The sequence below is a fragment of the Bos taurus genome, chromosome 3 (assembly GCF_002263795.3).
Source record: "Bos taurus isolate L1 Dominette 01449 registration number 42190680 breed Hereford chromosome 3, ARS-UCD2.0, whole genome shotgun sequence".
NCBI lineage: Eukaryota > Metazoa > Chordata > Mammalia > Artiodactyla > Bovidae > Bos > Bos taurus.
The window spans coordinates 78219758-78239993 of record NC_037330.1 but is presented as its reverse complement, the minus strand read 5'-3'; the positions used below and the strand labels follow the sequence as shown (position 1 = coordinate 78239993).

The 20236-nt window shown below is 37.9% G+C and overlaps 1 protein-coding gene across 7 annotated transcripts in view; it reads right to left on the bottom strand.

The window, feature by feature from the left end:
* Window positions 1-1616: 1616 nt before the first annotated feature.
* The window catches only part of C3H1orf141 (chromosome 3 C1orf141 homolog), a 45098-nt gene continuing 26478 nt past the window's right edge, over window positions 1617-20236 (bottom strand). For 4 of the 7 annotated variants that reach the window (XM_059884911.1, XM_059884914.1, XM_059884912.1 and 1 more), the window contains 4 exons: window positions 12576-12643; window positions 9763-9899; window positions 4829-5012; window positions 1617-2605 (listed from right to left, as the gene is read on the bottom strand). In XM_059884911.1, the coding sequence (XP_059740894.1) occupies window positions 2018-2605; window positions 4829-5012; window positions 9763-9899; window positions 12576-12643 (977 nt within the window). In that variant the 3' untranslated portion in view covers window positions 1617-2017. 7 annotated transcript variants of the gene reach the window in all.

The window sequence follows — 20236 nt, the reverse complement described above, 5'->3', positions numbered from 1 at the left end:
TTCATCGAATTCTCCAGGCCAGAATGCTAGAGTGGATAGCCTTTCTCTTCTCCAGGGGATCTTCCCAACCCAGTGATCAAACCCAGGTGGATTCTTTACCAGCCGAGCCACAAGGGAAGCCCAGTCTTTAAAATAATCATACTGTAAATCAAGGTATTGTTGTCCTCATCTTAAGGCAGGAATATAGAAAAGTGAGACTCAGATAGTTGACATTATTTGTCCAAGTTGACTCATAACTGCCCAGATTCAGGGTCTACACCTGTTTCTCTCGTACTGAATATCAGGAAACCCTACCATCATTACTTGTGCTATTACTAGGTATATTTTCTATTTCTTGTCATTTTTACTGTTAGTGGCTAAGAGTCTGTGTTTTCTCTTCTGAGACCGCAGGGTAATTAGGGAAACTATTTTGCTGTGCTGTAAGCCGTCGGGATTACTTCAGTGACTATGGTGGTGGGGTGGAGATAGGAGAAGAATGGATAAAGCAAGCAAAGAGATTAAGGTCAATCTCTGTTTTCTGAAAAGAAAGGTGACTTAATGACTTTGAGCTGCAGCTGCTGCTGCTTCTCCTCTCCACCAGTAATCAAAAGAAAGGTAATTAGCCAAAAAAATTTGTGTGTTCCCACTCTATTACTACCCACTCCAGTGTTCTTGCCTGGAGAATCCCAGAGATGGGGGAGCCTGGTGGGCTGTGGGTCTATGGGGTCGCACAGAGTCGGACACAACTGAAGCGACTTAGCAGCAGCAGCAGCAGCAGCTCTATTACTTCTTACATAACTGAACCCACCACCTTATCTTGAATCTTTATTCTCTTGTTCTTCTCTCATTTACAGAGTCTCCAGTTAACATTCTCTTTCCTCCATCTTCATTTTCTCTCCTTGTCATCCTATTTGAGAACCAAAATCTGCTTCTACTCATGAAGAGATGCTAAAGAGTAGCATTGATGCCACACAATACAGTGGAAACAGAGGCAGTACAGTGGAAACCCGCACAAGTTCACTTCCTCATTCTTGAAAGTTTCCGCTGCTTCTGCTGCTGCTGCTCAGTCGCTTCAGTTGTGTCCGACTCTATGCGACCCCATAGACGGCAGCCCACCAGGCTCCTCTGTCCCTGGGATTCTCCAGGCAAGAGTACTGGAGTGGGGTGCCGTTGCCTTCTCTGGAAAGTTTCCGAAAGACCTCCAAAACCTTCCTTTAACTGAAATGCTTCTAATTAACCCACTTCTCCTCCAGTGCTAACAGTTAGGACTTTAAAAAAGAAAAGTCCTTAAACAAGTAGATTACCAATGAACTCCTGAAATGCGACTTGTTTCTGAGAAGTTAATGAATAAATAGAATAGAAACTGATTTAAAATTTTCAATCTTTCATAGGATTTACTACCAAAATTATTTAGTTACTAAGGATCAGTTGTGCTTTTAAATTGTTTAACAATTCAGAAAAAAGTCAAAGTCACACTTGATAAAGGCATTATATATAGTAAAGAAGTTTCAACATTTACTAACAAAAAGATATTTGAAATTTTGAAAAGCCTTTTAATGTCATGAATTGCTAATATAATATTGTAATAGTTTCCATCAATTATCTAAAATGCTTTTATACAATTAATTCCACATCTATCAAGTTAATGGTATATTGTTTTATTTGATATCCAGTTATGGAACAAAGTTTTTGATGTTATTTGGCTTCCAATAGCAAATATCCAGAGTCAGTCTATACCATTCTTGGTCTTGAATCATACTTAACTGTAGGAATGCTGATGACTGAGTAATCTAATTGAGATAAGAGAAATTTCAGAACTAGTTCCTCTTGGTGATCATTATTTCCTAATTTTATCCTCTTATTTACTAAAAATATTATATCACTGTTGGTTTGTGATTTCAACTTCTACGCTTTGTTCTCTTCTACCATCCACTAGAATATTACCATTTAGACAAGAATTTCTTCTGTGATCTTCTAACTTTGTTATTTGCTTCTTGTTACCCCCAAAATGCTGAATAAACAATATTTTATGAGGTGCTTATTTTTTACTTGACAAGTTTAACAAATCATCCAATGGTGTTACATTATTTATTTTATGGACTTTGAGTATATTTCTTGAAGGCTTTGAGTAATATTTGAAAGGTGAGGCACTGAATTCGCTCACTGGTTTTACTGTAGAAAACATTTTTTCAAATTTTCCAGTTTTAGCACTCATTTCTTGAATAACAGTTTTATCAAGGAAACCCACAAATTTTTTTGTTAAGCTAGAAAATGTCTGTGAAAAATTATAGAGTTTATCCCATGATATGTTTTTGAATGTCTGCTTCCTAGTTTTCTTCCTTAGTTTATCATCTACAACCCTATCGCTGACTTTAAAAGATATTGCTGGTATGTCTTTCTTCTGTGTTGTAGGCAGAGTTCTTTGGGTTTTGGAAGGAGTAATAGATTGATCTCTAGCTACAGATTTAAGCATTTCACAATTTCTTTGTAAAACAACATTTGATCTTTCATATGGGCTGCCATTTCCATTTTTCATAAAATGGGGAGGAAGCCTATTTTTTGTCAAAAGTAACATTTGTACATATCCAGCCTCATGGAACATTATGGGATTTGTATCATTTTTCCCCTGTGGATTAAGGAAAAGAGTCTTTGTTATCTGTCTATTGAGGCAAGAAGGCTAAGTAGTTTAAAACATAAAATAAAATGGCAAAATATTCTAAAAGTAACTACATAGAAGTTTTTACTATAAGCAATAATAGTATTTAAACCTAACAAAAAGATGTCCTTGTGTGTTATACACTTCCTTCTCTTAGTACTCTGTTGCAATGTTAGGGGTAAAATCTGAACTTCTGGCCTCCTAAAATTCTTTCTGAAATAGCATGAGATGTAAAGAAATGTTTGGTGCTGTCACTGGGTAATATGACATTTGGTAGCATGGAACATTGTCCTGGCATTTCTTAGGTTTCCATGCCCAGAAATAAGCAGCATACCAAACAATAGATTGAGTCAAAGATCAAAAGAAACTGATTACATAACTGATTATAAGCCAAAATTACAAAGTCTGAATATCCTAATAAATTCAGAAAGTGTAAAATTTTCTTTAAAAGACTTACATTCATTATTGTATCCCAACATATAGCACAATTTAGCACAATAAAAAGTGCTCAATATATTACATCTGTGAAATAAAAGAGCCAAAGTAGTAGATTGACTTAAAAATAGACTATTTTTATCACACAGTAGTAGCAAAATCTGTATGTATGATCTACTCACTGAACTCTCTTACACATTTCCATTATAAGATAAAAAAATTAAATCCACAGATTACTCATCAAATATAAATATTACCAGTATTTAGTTTGTAAACTTTAAGTCAATGATTGCTACTTTTCTTTTAGAAATATAATTAACAAAGTAAGAAATTAATGATCATCTAATTGTATATTAATGACCTAAGTGTGAAAGGCATATTAATACTTATGATTACTGAAAAAAATGACAAAAGATCTAGTTTTTTAATCCACCAGTGATGCCAATGTTACCTATTTAGCCACAGTAGTAGAGGTTTGTCAAATTTTTGGTCTGTCCAGTACCTTAGGGAATGTACCCTTGCATACATGTTCAGTCCCTGAGTCTGTCTGACTCTTTGTGACCCCAAGGACTGCAATCTGCCAGGTTCCTCTGTCCATGGGATTTCCGGGGGAAGAATATTGGAGTGGGTTGCCATTTCCTTCTCCAGGGGATCTTCCTGACCCAGGGATCGAACTCTCATTTCCTGTATTGCAGGCAGAGTCTTTACCACTGAGCCACCAGGGAAGCCCAATGTACCCTTGCTGCTGCTGCTAAGTCGCTTCAGTCGTGTCAGACTCTGTGCTACTCCTTAGACGGAAGCCCACCAGGCTCCCCCGTCCCTGGGATTCTCCAGGCAAGAATACTGGAGTGGGTTGCCATTTCCTTCTTCAATGCATGAAAGTGAAAAGTGAAAGGGAAGTCTCTCAGTCGTGTCCGACTCTTAGCGACCCCATGGACTACAGCCCACCAGGCTCCTCCATCCATGGGATTTTCCAGGCAAGAGTACTGGAGTGGGGTGCCATTGCCTTCTCCGAATGTACCCTTAGGTAGAGGCAAAAACTCGCTTTATCAGCTTCCCTTAAGATTAGGGCATAGGCATGTGGCCTAGGCTCTGCCACTTGGATACACTTAAGACAGTCTTCAGTTCAGAAAAAGCAAGCACTGTGAAAAGCAGGCATTGCGAAAACTGTTCTAGTGAGGCTGGTGATAGATATAGCTAGCTGAAAGGCAGCAGTGGGCAAAGTTCTTAGAAGCAGTGTCTACTGCCCAGCATCAGAATTGTAAACTTCTTTTGTCTGTGACAAGAGCATGGGCCCCAGTAGAGCAAGCTGTGGCTGTAATAGGGTGAGTCCTGATTGGATAGCTTTCCAGCCATATTGTCTGTCCAGCATTCCTAGAGACTCTGAGCTACCAAATCACCTTTAATAAAAGCTTCTTCTGGTTGAAATAGAATAGATTGATAGAGAAGTGAAACATAATCAACTCATTAAAAAAAAACACCATCTTTGTTTTATATTTCTTTTATAATCAAGAAAATTTGATAAATACTTCATAAAAGGAAAACACAAATTTTTCAGCTGGTGCCAAGGAATCCTCTGGTTGGGAATGGAGGTTCTAAAAAGAATATTAAGAATCCATGTTGTTGTCACTTCAGAATATGAAGCCAAAAGGTAAGAAGAATTTATCAAAGATTCTGGTCACTAGGATACGATATGCCTACAAGTAGTAATAATACATAAGTTTACTGAACAGTAGTATAAATAGATGTTTTTATTACCGTGTGAGAAGTTACTGTCTTTACCAGACCAATGTCGATTATCTTGGCATCTGGCTTTATCAGTTCATCCTCAAAGCACAATGGGAGCAGGCTTTTCTGTCTTACTGAATACTCATTTAGTTGATCATTTCTGATGGATTCATTTTCTTTTGTACTAAAATAATTGAAATCAGAAGATTTTATTCTGAAAATGAGTAGAAGTTCAGCATAAATGTTTATAGGACTGGTTTCAGCTTATCCCTTCTTGTCTATCTAATCCATTCCTCAAAATAACTGCTGCTAATATCTCCCTCAGATCCCCTGCCATACTTTCAACCTGATAAGACCATCATTTGCTGCTTGGTTTGTGCTAGAAAAAAGCAAAAGCAGGGGTGGAAGCAAGGCAGTAATACGTGTGTCTCTTTGGTTTTTGAGTGGGGAGGAAGTACATTATGTAGGTTGAGGAGACCAGCAAAGGAAGACAGGTATATGTGCCACATCTTGTTGAGATTCTGGGACAATAGTTCTTTTCCGGGAGCTTCCTGCCAACACAGGGTCACCTTAGCTTTATTATCAGGATGAAATGATGTGGTCAGGCAGAATAGCTTTCATTCCAGATCTCCATGGGTCCAGAAGTGACATGAACACCCGGATTAGGCTTGCCAACAAGCTTACTATCACAGGGGTAAGCCGCAGCAAAGGCTTCCCTTGGGTGAGGTATAAACAGACAGTCTAAGAACAGATGAAGACACAACAGGAACTCACTGAGTTCTACTGTTCTAATGATACCTGAGAGTGGACCCTATCCAAGTTCAGAGAGAATAGGCTGTAAGTTCATGAACCACAAGTGTCAGTAGCCACAGAACATCTAGAAATGAGGCCAGCAGTCCAAAGGCACTGACCAAGATCGTTGGCCAAATACCTTTTTCTCAATGTCACAAAGTCCAGTGAGTCCCTCGCTCAGATACCATCATAGAAAGAAACAGAAGAGCTGTTTTAAACCTAAAGTGGCTGTGAATTTTTGCTCCAATAACATAATCTTCTGAGTGACCAAACAATTCAAGTGATTCCCTAGGTTTTTTGTTTTTTTTTTTCCCCAGTTTGAGCTGAAATTTTAAAAGATTTTCATAAGAGGTACATATGTATTATGGTATTTACAAAATATTTTGTATGAAATATTTTACATTGAAAAATAACATACAAAGTACTTGGTTTCATGCTTGATCTGTAGCAGCTGTTTAGTAAAAACAAATAAACAAAATAGAACTGGAAAAGACTGAGATCAAGAATCTAATGTTTGGCTAAGACAGATCAAACATAAAACAGGTCTTGGAGATTTTTGTTGCAGAAAGGCATTCCCAAATTTGCAAATCTCTCTAATATGTAAACTCATCATTAGTCAGTGAAAGTGAAAGCTGCTCAGTCGGGTCCAACTCTTTGCGACCCCATGGACTATACAGTCCATGGAATTCTCCAGGCCAGAATACTGGAGTGGGTAGCCGTTCCTTTCCTCAGGGGATCTTCCCAATGCAGGGATTGAACCCAGGTATCCCTCATTGCAGGCTGATTCTTTACCAGTTGAGCCACCAGGGAAAGCCCAGTAGGAAGCCTCAGATGGTTAAATACTTGGCACAGAGAGAGGTCATTTAGCATATGCAAATGGTCAGTTAGGTCTTGCCACTTGGCATGAATAAAGTGTCCAAGATTGAACTCTTCCAAATATGACTGCTGGCCACTCCAGCATTTCTCTACTTTCTTAAATATGTTCCCAGACACACATGTTGTAAGCAGTAAATTCAGCTTTTTCTCTTGCTCTCAAGTAGTTTGTATTCTATGCAATGTTTCCCTTTTTCCCACATAGTGACATTTTAGTTAGTATTCTTTGTTCAGTATACCAGGATAAACACTTGAGGACACTCATAGCCTGGCTACCATACAGCCGCCTGAGCAATCTTTAAGTGCCTAAAAGATTTCAGCACACCTATAACTCTCTGAGCACAACAAATTGCCACGGTATATTAAAGTCAGTTCATTCAGTCTGTTCTGTTTTCTTCTTTACACCAATTATCTCCATGTTGGATATCTTTTCTCTTCTGTTAATATACTATCTTGTCTAATCCAATCATATTTTTATCCTTTCATATTGCATTGCATGCGATTTTCCTAAACTTGCTCTTTAGATCCTCAGTTTGGCTTACTCCATGTTTATTCTACTCCACTACTTTTAATATATCTGTCAGTTCTGCATCATCACTACTTATTTCCTTAAAAATATTGTTAACTCTGATAGCACCATTTCATCCTCAGCAATTATCTTTTGTATTTTCAAATCTTATTTCATAGGATCTTTATTTTCTTTGATTTCTTGAGCACATGAAGCAATTATTGTCTAACTTTTCTCCTATTTCATGGGTTACACGTTTAGTCAAAATGTAGCCATTAGCCATATTTTAAATTATTTCCTTTGTTTGTTGATAGGGGCCATGTTTTGTTTTTATTTTTTTCATCTACTTACCTTTGAATCAGGACACGTTAATCTGGCCTTGATATTATCCCCCAAATAATAGGGGTATATTTTCTTGGGATGTTCTCTCTGTTTACCTGAATATTATTAAATTCTCTCCTTAAAAATTAACAGGTAAATCCAGATATTTTTACTTTACATTATCAGTGTGGGCATTCAGCTATCTGAGTAAACTGCTGAAGGACGTGGAGCCCTGAAAAATCATGAGGAAATTTTCCTGTGCACTGAATGTTTTGTGAAACCTCTTCAATGACTCTAATTTGGTAGTAGTGGTGGGTTCTCTGTCCATTTACAGGTGAGTTGCCACTGAGTTCCAGTTTTTTACCTCTCTCTTGGGGTAAGCAACTCAGTCTGGTGAGGAATTCAATCAAAGAATGACTGCATGGCTCTTGGACTGTTGGATGGGGGCATTTTTTTTTTTTTTAAACAGTATCTAGGTGGCTATTACTCACACTTGCAAAGATGATTCCTAAAAAATTGTATCTGGTCTCTTCTGTTACCAATTCTCCTTTCAAGACCTTGTTCCTCCAAGTTAGGAGGTTTTCTCCCTAACTGAGAATATCCAAAGCAATCTTAAAAATACTGCTAACACAGACTTGGAATGCTGTGATTTACAGTGAGGAAAGGGATCCCAAAGGGGAAGATTTCCCATATTCATATGATTCATCATTGTTTATAAACCTTTTTCTTTGAGTGTGTGAGTGTGTTTGTGGTGGGAGTCAGGGCTGGGTAGGGGAATGGTGCTTAACAGAAGTATTTTCAGAATATTTACTACTGGCTCCTTCAATATTCCCCCCCTCCTTTTTTATAGAACAGGAATTGTGCATTGACTTCTGTAGTCTTTTCAGACTTTCATATGTAATACATAGCAGATTTTCTTTGAGTTTGAGATAAACTGTTCTAGTTTCAAGTAAATGAATTTTTCTTCTCTATTTTTCTTCTTTTTGTTACTTACTTTAGCCAGGATAAACCTGTATGCAGGTTGTCAACTTTCCCAAAAGTCTTAATTTGGAACTTTGATAAAAGAATACAACACTTCTTCTGTAGAGAGACTCAAGAAATTTTATAAAGAGAAATTTGCTTTCCTGAAAGAGTAGAACAGTTTGCCACTGCTGTTAAGGAATACCTCAGAGAGAATGTGATATCTCAGTAGAATCTTAAAGGATAAGTGGTAAACAGAGGGTTGCCTACTTAAGACTCCCCCCACCCACTTTTTTTTTTTTTTTTTTTGCTAACAGAACTCTGATCCTATTCATTTTTCTCCAAGGGAGGTTGGGCTCCTTCCTAAATCAAGGGACTGAATCTTGAATGCGCTAAGGCTGTGCTTTTCAAAATGTGACCTACAACCCATCAGTTCAGATACTAAATCAATTTAGCATCTCCTGACCAACATCTTAAAAAGCAGAAGAGAGTGTGTCACATAGATCCTTAGTAGTAACTATTCAAAGCACTAAAATACTGCAATCAATTTCAACTAGTAGAAAGACAAATACTTAGGGATCTATGAATCTGAATCTTCTGCTCCATAGATAAAGACATCAATCTTTGTAATATAAAAAGTATTAATATTTCATACTGTGGATCATATTAAAAGCAGATAATCATTTATTGGTTTTTAATTTTTATTTTTAAAACCCTTTTATTTTGTATTGGGGTATAGCTAATTAACTATGTTGTGATGGTTTCAGGTGAGCAGTGAAGGGGCTCAGCCACACATATACATGTATCCATTCTCCCTCAAACTCCCTGATTTTAGGTATGGGTGCATGAAGCTTTTCTAGCCAAGGAGACACCAGAGGAGGTCTTTAGATGGCGTTGGAGAGCATTTTCCTCATTTTTACCAAAGAGTCAAAGAGCTTATCTCTTTTTCATTGGGTGTTTCCAGTTTTGTTGAATAGTAGTCACCATCTTATATGGCAAGGCTGTAGGACATTTTATAAGATAAAGACATCTTATCTAGCAAGGCTAGAAGGACAAACTACTTGGTGAGACAGTTGAGGAGGATTGAGAAGCTGCATATGCGATGACATCACTAAATACCTGAGTTAACCTGGAGCTGCCTTACTGATGGACTTCTTGCTATCTGAGACGATTCAAGATAAATAGGAATCTATCAGGTGGAGAAGTATGTTCTAAGCATAGAGAATAGATTGGGTCAAATCACATAGCCATTGGAACAGACTATTTATTCATTGTGATTAGAATCAGTAAAGGACAGAATACACGGCCGGAAAGATATTATATGCCATACTCAGGAATCTAGACTTTACCATTTTTGGAATAGAGTCTTCAGATGTTATTAAGCAGCAAAATAACATGTCATATGATTAGACACTGCTATTTCTTGGTTAAAGGTTTCTGAATGTTTATATCTTAAAGTTAGATGCAGTTAAGTTTCAGTTATTTCAATATAAACACACAATATCTATACCTGTAAATAGAGTCTTCTTTCTTGTATGCATGAGACTGATTGCTGGGTACAGAAGAAAAGACCGTAGAACACAATGTTCTTCTACATTGGTGTCTATGCTGTGAATATAATTCCTGGAAGGGCTTAGCATATTCTGTCTACACATGAAGAAAAGGAGAAACTATTTTAGAAATTATTTTTCCATGTCTATATTGATAAATACTTTTTACTTGAGTATTCACATTTGGTATATCTAACTATGATAACAAATAGCTGTATGCACTAAGTTGCTTCAGTCTGTCCAACTCTTTGTAACCCCACGGACTGTAGCCAGCCATGCTCCTCTGTCTATGGAGTTTTTCAGGCAAGAACACTGGAGTGGGTTGCCATTTCCTACTCCAGGGGATCTTCCCGACCCAGAGATCAAACTTGTGTCTCCTAAGTCTTCTGCATTAGCAGGCGGATTCTTTATCACTGAGCCACCTGGGATATATATACATATTTGAATAGTGCTGGGCACTCTCAAGTACTATACAGATTTTTACTATTATTATCATTTGCCACAAGAAAAAAGAAAGGCAACTAGGAATTCCAGAAAAAGTACACAAGACAGTCAAGGTCTAAACATGAAGGAAACTAATGGCATTATTTTTTAGTAACTTATGGAGAATAATGTACTCAATGAGAAGAAACACAATTCTAGCACATTACTTTATTCTACAATAAACAGTTTAAAAAATATAATAATAAGTTCTGATTATAGTATTTTTAGTTTTAGAATTAACCTACAGGCAAAATATAAAGGCTTAATCAGAGTTGAAAAATGAATATAATCATTAACCTCAAAATCTAAGAATAAATATACACTTGACCTAGGGAAGATGATGTGGAGGAAAGGCTAAACGTGCTAAGATCTTTCATGTGATGTACAAGAGAAATCAGGAGTTATTGGTTACAGTTAATAGGAAAGAAGAACGTATTTAGATATACTATTTCAAGGTACAAAAGTTAAAATAGAAGAAGCAGAAAAGCAACTATCATAGATCCAGAAGAGGAAAGAGGGAGAGAGGTGAGATGTAGAGCAGTATAAACAAGCTAATTCAAATTTTTGTCTTTGATTATGTAGTAAACACTGCTTAAAGTGAAGTTGCTCAGTCGTGTCTGACTCTTTGTGACCCCATGGACTGTAGCCTACCAGGCTTCTCCATCCATGGGATTTTCCAGGCAAGGGTACTGGAGTGGATTGCCATTTCCTTCTCCAGGGGATCTTTCCGACACAGGAATCGGACCCAGGTCTCCTGCATTGCAGGCAGATGCTTTACCCTCTGAGCCACCAGGGAAGCCCCAATACTGCTTAAAATTGATAAATAAAAAAAATAGCAGTAGAAGCTCATTCTTTAGAATCATAGTTAATCATAAAAGGAATTGAAACCGCCAAAGATTAAACTTGATTGCTTCTGCAAAGAGGAAATTAGAACAGGAAGAATGGGTGGAAGGACTTAGTGCTCTTATTAGCCACATGTCAATAGGATAAAACTAATAATCCAGACACTGTATTTTATCAATATTTTTTAAAATTATAAAAAGCAGTAACTATCCAACAAAATGATAATTTGTTATTAATTATGGTGCAAAGTATGTATTTCTTCATGTTTCATTCTCCATATTTGCAATAAACTGTGTTAATAATAATTAACACCTAAGAGACTCTTTTTGAATTTCCTTTGATGATTCTCTGTATTAATTTCTTTTTCTAATAAAACCTGAATGATTTCCAGTCATGTTCAATGGTCAATGCTGGTTGGGCACTTTACAGGATGCCTGTGTACCTCTGCTCAAGCAGTCAGCGAGAGTCAGTAGTGTTGTTACTACAGACATAGAGAACACACTTGGGGCTGCCTAGAGGGAGAGGTGTTGGGGAGGGATGAATTGGGAGTTTGGGCTTAGCAGATGCAAACTATTATATGTAGAATAGGGCTTCCTAGGTGGTTCAGGGGGTAAAGAATCTGTCTGCGATACAGGAGAGGTGGGTTCCATCCCTGGATCAGGAAGATCCCCTTGAAGAGGGAATGGCAACCCACTCCAGTATTCTTGCCTGGAGAATCCCGTGGACAGAGGAGCCTGGCAGGCTACAGTGCATAGGGTCACAAAGTGTCAGCCACAACTGAAGCAAATAAGCATGCAAGCACCACATATGTAGAATGGATGAACACCAAGGTCCTACTGTGTGGCAAGAGAACCATATTCAATATCTGTGGTAAACCATAATGCAAAAGAATATGAAAAAGAATGTATATGTATGTATAACTGAATCACTTGGTTATACAGCACCAATTAACACAACATTGAAAACAAGCTATACTTCAGTAAAACAAATTAAAAAAAAATTTCCCAATAGAATTGTTTCTAAACCTAATATAATCATCATTATTGTAATTCTACGAGCTAAATAACTATAACAAAAATGGTCTTGGCTACATATCAAAAGATTAACAAATGGATGCATATTTTCATATTCTAAATTAAAATAAAATAGTTAGTTATGTATGTAGTTTTCTATGAGGCCTGTCTTAACAGACTTTATGAGAAATGCTAGTGCTTCACACATTCAATAAATAATTTTTACTGTATTGCCTGTAAAACAAATATATTATTTTCTTTATTATTTCCATATTTAAAGTTTTACATAATATAAGAGGTGAAATCATTTAAAATTTTGTCCTTCTGAATCTTAAAATTCATTTGAATTTCAGATTTAGAGAAAAATGCATAAAACTATTAGAGATAATCTGTATTTCTATTAAATAACTGTTATGTATACAAATTAAACCTACCTCAGGTATATCCTTAAGATAATGAAAAGATCTAATAGATCTTGATTTTAGATATTCTTCTACTGGCTCTAAAGAAACAAATCCAAACATAAATGATATTTCTATATTATTAGATTACTTCTAATTTAACTCAATAAACCATTTTCTCTACTTGTAAATATTTTTGGAAATGCAGCTTGTTAGAACTAAATATATTCTAGAATAATTTTCTTTTAAAACAAATTTCTATTAACAGAATATAACTTTCAGTTACTTACTGTTACATAATAATAAAGCTCTATTTTCTTAGAAAAAAACTGATTTCTAAATAGAATCATACTTGATAGTCAAATCAATCTCTTCATTAATTTCTTTGAAAAGAGAATTATTGCCTTCAACATGAATCCCCCAACTCCAATTAGGAATTTTCCTAATTTGGATTATCATTTAACAGATTTTTTTAAAAAGTAGGTATAATGTAGGGTCAAGCATACAGACTTTGGAGGAAGATAGCCTGGGACTTCTTGGGTTTGCAGGAGACACAGAATCAATCCCTGAGTCAGGAAGATATTCTGGAGGAGAGCATGGCAACACACTACAGTATTCTTGCCTGGAGAATCCCATGGACAGAGGAGCCTGGTCAACTGTGGTCCATGGGATTGCAAGGAGTTGGACATGATGAAGAGATCAAGCAGCAGAGAGTCCCAGACCTGAAGCTTGCTTCTGTCAGCAGCAACAACAGCAGAGCCTGGGACCAGAAACTACTTTCCTGTTTGTGAGTTAATTAGTTTCAGAAAAATCATTTCCCTCTCTGAGTCTTAGTTTCCCCTTCTGTTAAGTGGAAGCAATAGTACTTATGTAACAGGGATGCTGTAAGGATTAAATAAGATAACAGATGTAACAAACTTACATCTGCTATTCCTTCGATCAACAATTATTTGTAGATCACCTCAATGTGCCAGAAACTGGTGTTGGACTCTGAAATTGTGATTTCTGCCTAATGATGCACACATTTTAGTGGATAATGCCGAAAAGAATTAAATAAAGAAAAGAGTGAACAATTGAGATGCATGCTGTGACATAGATTTTGGTGAGAAATAGCATTAGGGGGAGGTATAATTTATCAATAGATAGAGTAGTTGCCATGGATTGAATGTTTGCGTTCCTCCCAAAATTCATATGTTGAAGTTATAGTCCTCAATGTGTTAGTTTGGGGAAGTGGGCCTTTGGGAGGTAATTAAGGTTTAGATGAGGAGATAAGTTAAATAAGCAGGGTGACAATATACAGCCTCGATGTACTCCTTTTCCTATTAGGAACCAGTCTATTGTTCCATGTCCAGTTCTAACTGTTGCTTCCTGACCTGCATATAGGTTTCTCAAGAGGCAGGTCAGGTGGTCTGGTATTCCCATCTCTTTTAGAATTTTCCACAGTTTATTGTGATCCACACAGTCAAAGGCTTTGGCATAGTCAATAAGCAAAAATAGATGTTCTTCTGGAACTCTCTTGCTTTTTCCATGATCCAGCAGATGTTGGCAATTTGATCTCTGGCTTCTCTGCCTTTTCTAAAACCAGCTTGAACATCTGGAAAGTTCACGGTTCACGTATTGCTGAAGCCTGGCTTGGAGAATTTTGAGCATTACTTTACTAGCATGTGAGATGAGTGCAATTGTGCGGTAGTTTGAGCATTCTTTGGCATTGCCTTTCTTTGGGATTGGAATGAAAACTGACCTTTTCCAGTCCTGTGGCCACTGCTGAGTTTTCCAAATTTGTTGGCATATTAAGTGCAGCACTTTCACAGCATTATCTTTCAGGATTTGAAATAGCTCCACTGGAATTCCATCACCTCCACTAGCTTTGTTCATAGTGATGCTTTCTAAGGCCCACTTGACTTCACATTCCAGGATGTCTGGCTCCAGGTGAGTGATCACACCATTGTGATTATCTGGGTCGTGAAGATCTTTTTTGTACAGTTCTTCTGTGTATTCTTGCCACCTTTTCTTAATATCTTCTGCTTCTGTTAGGTCCCTACCATTTCTGTCCTTTATTGAGCCCATCTTTGCATGAAATGTTCCCTTTGTATCTCTAGTTTTCTTGAAGAGATCTCTAGTCTTTCCCATTCTATTGTTTTCCTCTATTTCTTTGCATTGATCGCTGGAGAAGGCTTTCTTATCTCTCCTTGCTATTCTTTGGAACTCTGCATTCAATTGAGTACATCTTTCCTTTCTCCTTTGCTTTTTGCTTCCTGTCTTTTCACAGCTATTTGTAAGGCCTCCCCAGACATCCATTTTGCTTTTTTGCATTTCTTTTCCATGGGGATGGACTTGATTCCTGTCTCCTGTACAATGTCGTGAACCTCTGTCCATAGTTCATCAGGTACTCTGTCCATCAGGTCTAGTCCCTTAAATCTATGTGTCACTTCCACTGTATAATCATAAGGGATTTGATTTAGGTCATACCTGAAAGTCTAATGGTTTTCCCTGCTTTCTTCAATTTCAGTCTGAACTTGGCAATAAGGAGTTCATGATCTGAGCCACAGTCAGCTCCCGGTCTTGTTTTTGCTAACTGTATAGAACTTCTCCATCTTTGGCTGCAAAGAATATAATCAACCTGATTTCAGTGTTGACCATCTGGTGATGTCCATCTGTAGAGTCTTCTCTTGTGTTGTTGGAAGAGGGTGTTTGCTATGACCAGTGCATTCTCTTGGCAAAATTCTATTAGCCTTTGCCCTGCTTCATTCTATATTCCAAGGCCAAATTTGCCCATTACTCCAGGTGTTTCTTGACTTCCTACTTTTGCATTTCAGTCCCCTATAATGAAAAGGACATCTTTGGGGGGTATTAGTTCTAGAAGGTCTTGTAGGTCTTCATATAACTGTTCAGCTTCTTCAGCTTTACTGGTTGGGGCATAGGCTTGGATCACCGTGATATTGAATGAATGGTTTGCCTTGGAAACAAACAGAGATCATTCTGTCATTTTTGAGATTGCATCCAAGTACTGCATTTCGGACTCTTTTGTTGACCATGATGGCTACTCCATTTCTTCTGAGGGATTCCTGCCCGCAGTAGTAGATGTAATGGTCATCTGAGTTAAATTCACCCATTCCAGTCCATTTGAGTTCACTGATTCCTAGAATGTCGACGTTCACTCTTGCCATCTCCTGTTGACCACTTCCAATTTGCCTGATTCATGGACCTAACATTTCAGGTTCCTATGCAATATGGTTCTTTACAGCATTGGACCTTGCTTCTATCACCAGTCACATCCACAACTGGGTATTCTTTTTGCTTTTGCTCCATCTCTTCATTCTTTCTGGAGTTATTTCTCCACTGATCTCCTGTAGCATATTGGGCACCTACTGACCTGGGGAGTTTCCTCTTTCAGGATCCTATCATTTTGCCTTTTCATACTGTTCATGGGGTTCTCAAGGCAAGAATACTGAAGTGGTTTGCCATTCCCTTCTCCAGTGGACCACATTCTGTCAGAACTCTCCACCATGATTTGGCCGTCTTGGGTGGCCCCACATGGCATGGCTTATTTAACTTATATGCAGAGTACATCATGAGAAATGCTGGGCTGGAGGGAGCACAAGCTGGAATCAAGATTGCAGGGAGAAATATCAATAACCTCAGATATGCAGATGACCCCACCCTTATGGCAGAAAGTGAAGAGGAACTAAAAAGCCTCTTGATGAAAATGAAAGAGGAGAGTGAAAAAGTTGGCTTAAAGCTCAACATTCAGAAAATGAAAATCATGGCATCTGGTCCCATCACTTCATGGGAAATAGATGGGGAAACAGTGTCAGACTTTATTTTGGGGGGCTCCAAAATCACTGCAGATGGTGATTGCAGCCATGAAATTAAAAGACGCTTACTCCTTGGAAGGAAAGTTATGACCAACCTAGATAGCATATTCAAAAGCAGAGACATTACTTTGCCAACAAATGTCCATCTAGTCAAGGCTATGGTTTTTCCAATGGTCATAAATGGATATTAGAGTTGGACTGTGAAGAAAGCTGAGCATCGAAGAATTGACGCTTTTGAACTGTGGTGTTGGAGAAGACTCTTGAGAGTCCCTTGGACTGCAAGGAGATCCAACCAGTTCATCCTAAAGGAGATCAGTCCTGCGTGTTCATTGGAAGGACTGATGCTGAGGTTGAAACTCCAGTACTTTGGCCACCTCATGCGAAGAGTTGACTCATTGGAAAAGGCCCTGAGGCTGGGAGAGATTGAGGGCAGGAGGAGAAGGGGACGACAGAGGATGAGATGGTTGGATGGCATCACCGACTCGATGCACATGAGTTTGAGTGAACTCTGGGAGTTGGTGATGGACAGGGAGGCCTGGCGTGCTGCAATTCATGGGGTTGCAAAGAGTCGGACATGACTGAGTGACTGAACTGAACTGAACTGAGGAGATAAGGGTAGAATGCCCGTGGTGAGATTAATGTTCTCTCTCCACCACGTGAGAATAAAGCAAGAAGGTGATTATCTGAAAACCAAAAAGGCTCTTACCAGAACCGGACTCTACTGGCACCCTGATCTGAAACTTCCATCCTCCAGAACTGTGAGAAATAAACATTTGTTGTTTTAAGTCTCTCACTTTACAGTAGTCTGCTATAGTAGCCTAATTAAAGAGAGAACTGGGGACTGAGAGATACTGTAACAAATACCAAAAAATATAAAAGGACCTTTGGAATTGGCTAGTGGAGTAGAGGTTGAAACAGCTCTGAGGTGCATCCTAGAAGAAGCCAATACAGCCATGAAGAGATTTTAGAGGCAATTCTGGTAAGAAATCAGAAAGAGAGAAGAGAGCTGTAGAGAAGACTTCCATTTTTAATAGAAAATACATGAATTACCAAACGCAGAAATATGGACGGTAAAGGCCATCCTGACGGGGTCTTAGACAGAAATGAGGAGCACTGGAGAAAAGGTAATCTGTGTTAAAAAGTGGCAAAGAACTTGGTTGAATTGTGTTTATATTGTAGTTTTTTGTGGAAAGTAGAGCTTGTGAGTGATGAAATTTGATAGCTGAGATATCTAAGCAAAGTGTTAAATAAGAGTCTTGGTTTCTCCTGGCTGCCTGAAGTAAAATGCAAGACAAGAGAAATGAACTGAAGGCAAAATCGTTAAGCAAAAGGAATCAGAACTTACAAATTTAGAAAATTCTCATATTACAAAAATGAGAAAACATGCTCAAAAGAGAACTTTAAGGATGTGGTGCACATCTGATAGTTAAGGAGATTAGCATGGGGGTGAAACATGGACCTAATCAGACATCCCAGCAAAGACACTGCCAGTTTGAAATGAAAGGGATAAAGATAGGATAAAATGAAGGAAGGCTGTCAGACTTCTTGGCTTTTACAGGATAGGAGCACAGAGCAATCCACTGCAAATATATGTTATTCCTTAAAACAAGGGAAGAAAGATTATGAAGGTGACTCAGAGATCGTCAGGCCAGCCTCAGTTTCTGCCTGCCAAACCCTTGGGACGAGGCCAACACTACACTCCCACTAGATGAAGTCCTGGGGATGGAATTCTGGCCTACCAGGGTCCCAGGGGGGTGGTGGGAGAGATGTGACCCTCCTCTACCCAGCAGTTTTGAGAGCAAGACCTTTGCCCTGGTTGCTCAGGGAAGCAGAGCATGAAGCCAAACAGGATTATTCTTGAGCCTTAGTATCTCAAAGTTTGTCTTGCTGCTGCTAAGTCACTTCAGTTGTGTCCGACTCTGTGAGACCCCATAGACGGCAGCCCACCAGGCTCTCCCATCCCTGGGATTCTCCAGGCAAGAACACTGGAGTGGGTTGCCAACGTTTTTCGGATCTAACACTCCTTTCTTCTTTCCTATTTCTCCCTTTAGGAATGAGAATGTCTGTCCCATTCCTGTCCCGTCTTGTATTTTGGAAGCACATAATTTGTTTGATTCCACAGGTTCTAGCTGGAGACGAATTTTACCTTAGGAGCAATCATACTGAGTCTCCCCACAGCTGATTTAGAAGATATTTAGGTGAGACTTTGGACTTCAGTAATAACACAAAACTCAGTATGGCAGTAAAATAATTAACATGTTCTAAGATTCTTTTATTGTTCAGAAGGAGGGTAACACTATAGCTTGAAAGGATGAACACTGTAATTTCTAGGATAATCATTTACAGTATAGAAAAAGAGTACCTAACTTCCAAATTAGTAAAGGAGAAAAGTTTAAATTTAAAAAACTCAGTCCTAAATAAGACATAAGAGGACTGAAAAGGAATCAACAAGAGAGACAGAAAGAACAAAATAAGATGGCAGATTTAAATCCAAAGTTCAAATAGACTAAGTGCTCCATTTCAAAAACAAAGATTACAGAGTAGATTTTAAAATCTAACAATTTGATGTTTACAAGAGATGTCTCTTATATCAGAGATAGAACATAACGTTACAGAAATCATGGTAACAAGATGATGGAAAAGGTATATCATGTAAATGTTAGCCAAAAGAAAGCAGGGGTAACTATAGCAATTTCTGATAATAAGATAATCACTTCATAATTTAAAAAGATTCAATACACTAGAAATATGTAATAATTCTAAAATTTTATACAATTAATAAGACAGCCAAAATAATATTAAAGATCTTTAAGGCAAAATTTGATAAAATAATATTAAAGATCTTTAAGGCAAAATTCGATACAAGGAAAAGTCAGTAAGTCTGAAATTTCTTGGCAATTGACAGAACAAGCAAGCAGAAAAATCATTAAGGATATAGAAGAGTTGAAAAACACAATGAAGAAATTTGACCTAAAAGATATATATAGAAAACTGCACCCAATAGCTGCAGAATATACATTATTTTCAAGCACATACTGAGCATTTCCAACAATTGACCACGTACTGGGTGAAAATGCAAGTGTTAACTAATTACACAGGACTGAAATTCTATGGAGTATATCCTCAAACTGCAGTGTAATTGTGCTAAAAACTTATAACCAAATGATAATTAGAAAAGCCTCTTATTTTTGAATTAAGATATAACTTCTAAATAACTAATGGGCCAGAAGAAGAAATCATAATGGAAAACAGAAAAAAATCATGATACTGTTGAAGAACAAGGTGGGAAGACTTGCTTTACCAGATATCAAGGGTTATTTTAAGCTATAGAAATTAATGTTGTATGGTATTTATATTGAAATGGATAAATAATTTAATGAAACAGAATAAGAGCTCCAGAACAGAGTCCAGAGCATTAGGGAAAGAAAATCCTTTTTAATATCATTCTGGAATAGCTGGGTATTCACAAGAACAAAAACTAAATTTGACCCTTGGGATGTGTGTGCATGCTCAGTTGTATCTGACTCTTTGCAACCCCCTGGACTGTAGCCCGCCAGGCTCCTTGGTCTATGGGATTTCCCAGGCAAGAATACTGGAGTGGGTTGCCATTTCCTCTTCCAGGGTATCTTCTTGACCCAGTGACTGGGCCCAGTGATTAAACCTGTGTCTCCTGCATCTCCTGCATTGGCAGACATATTCTTTACCACTGCACCACCTGGGAATCCAGATTTGACCTTTACTTCACTCAAAATGTAATTCCAGGTAGACTTTGGACTTAAAGGTAAAAAGAAGAACTAAAATCTTTTGCAAAATCATATCAGTTGCTCAGTCGTGTCCTAATCTTTGCGACCCCATGAATCGCAGCACGCCAGGCCTCCC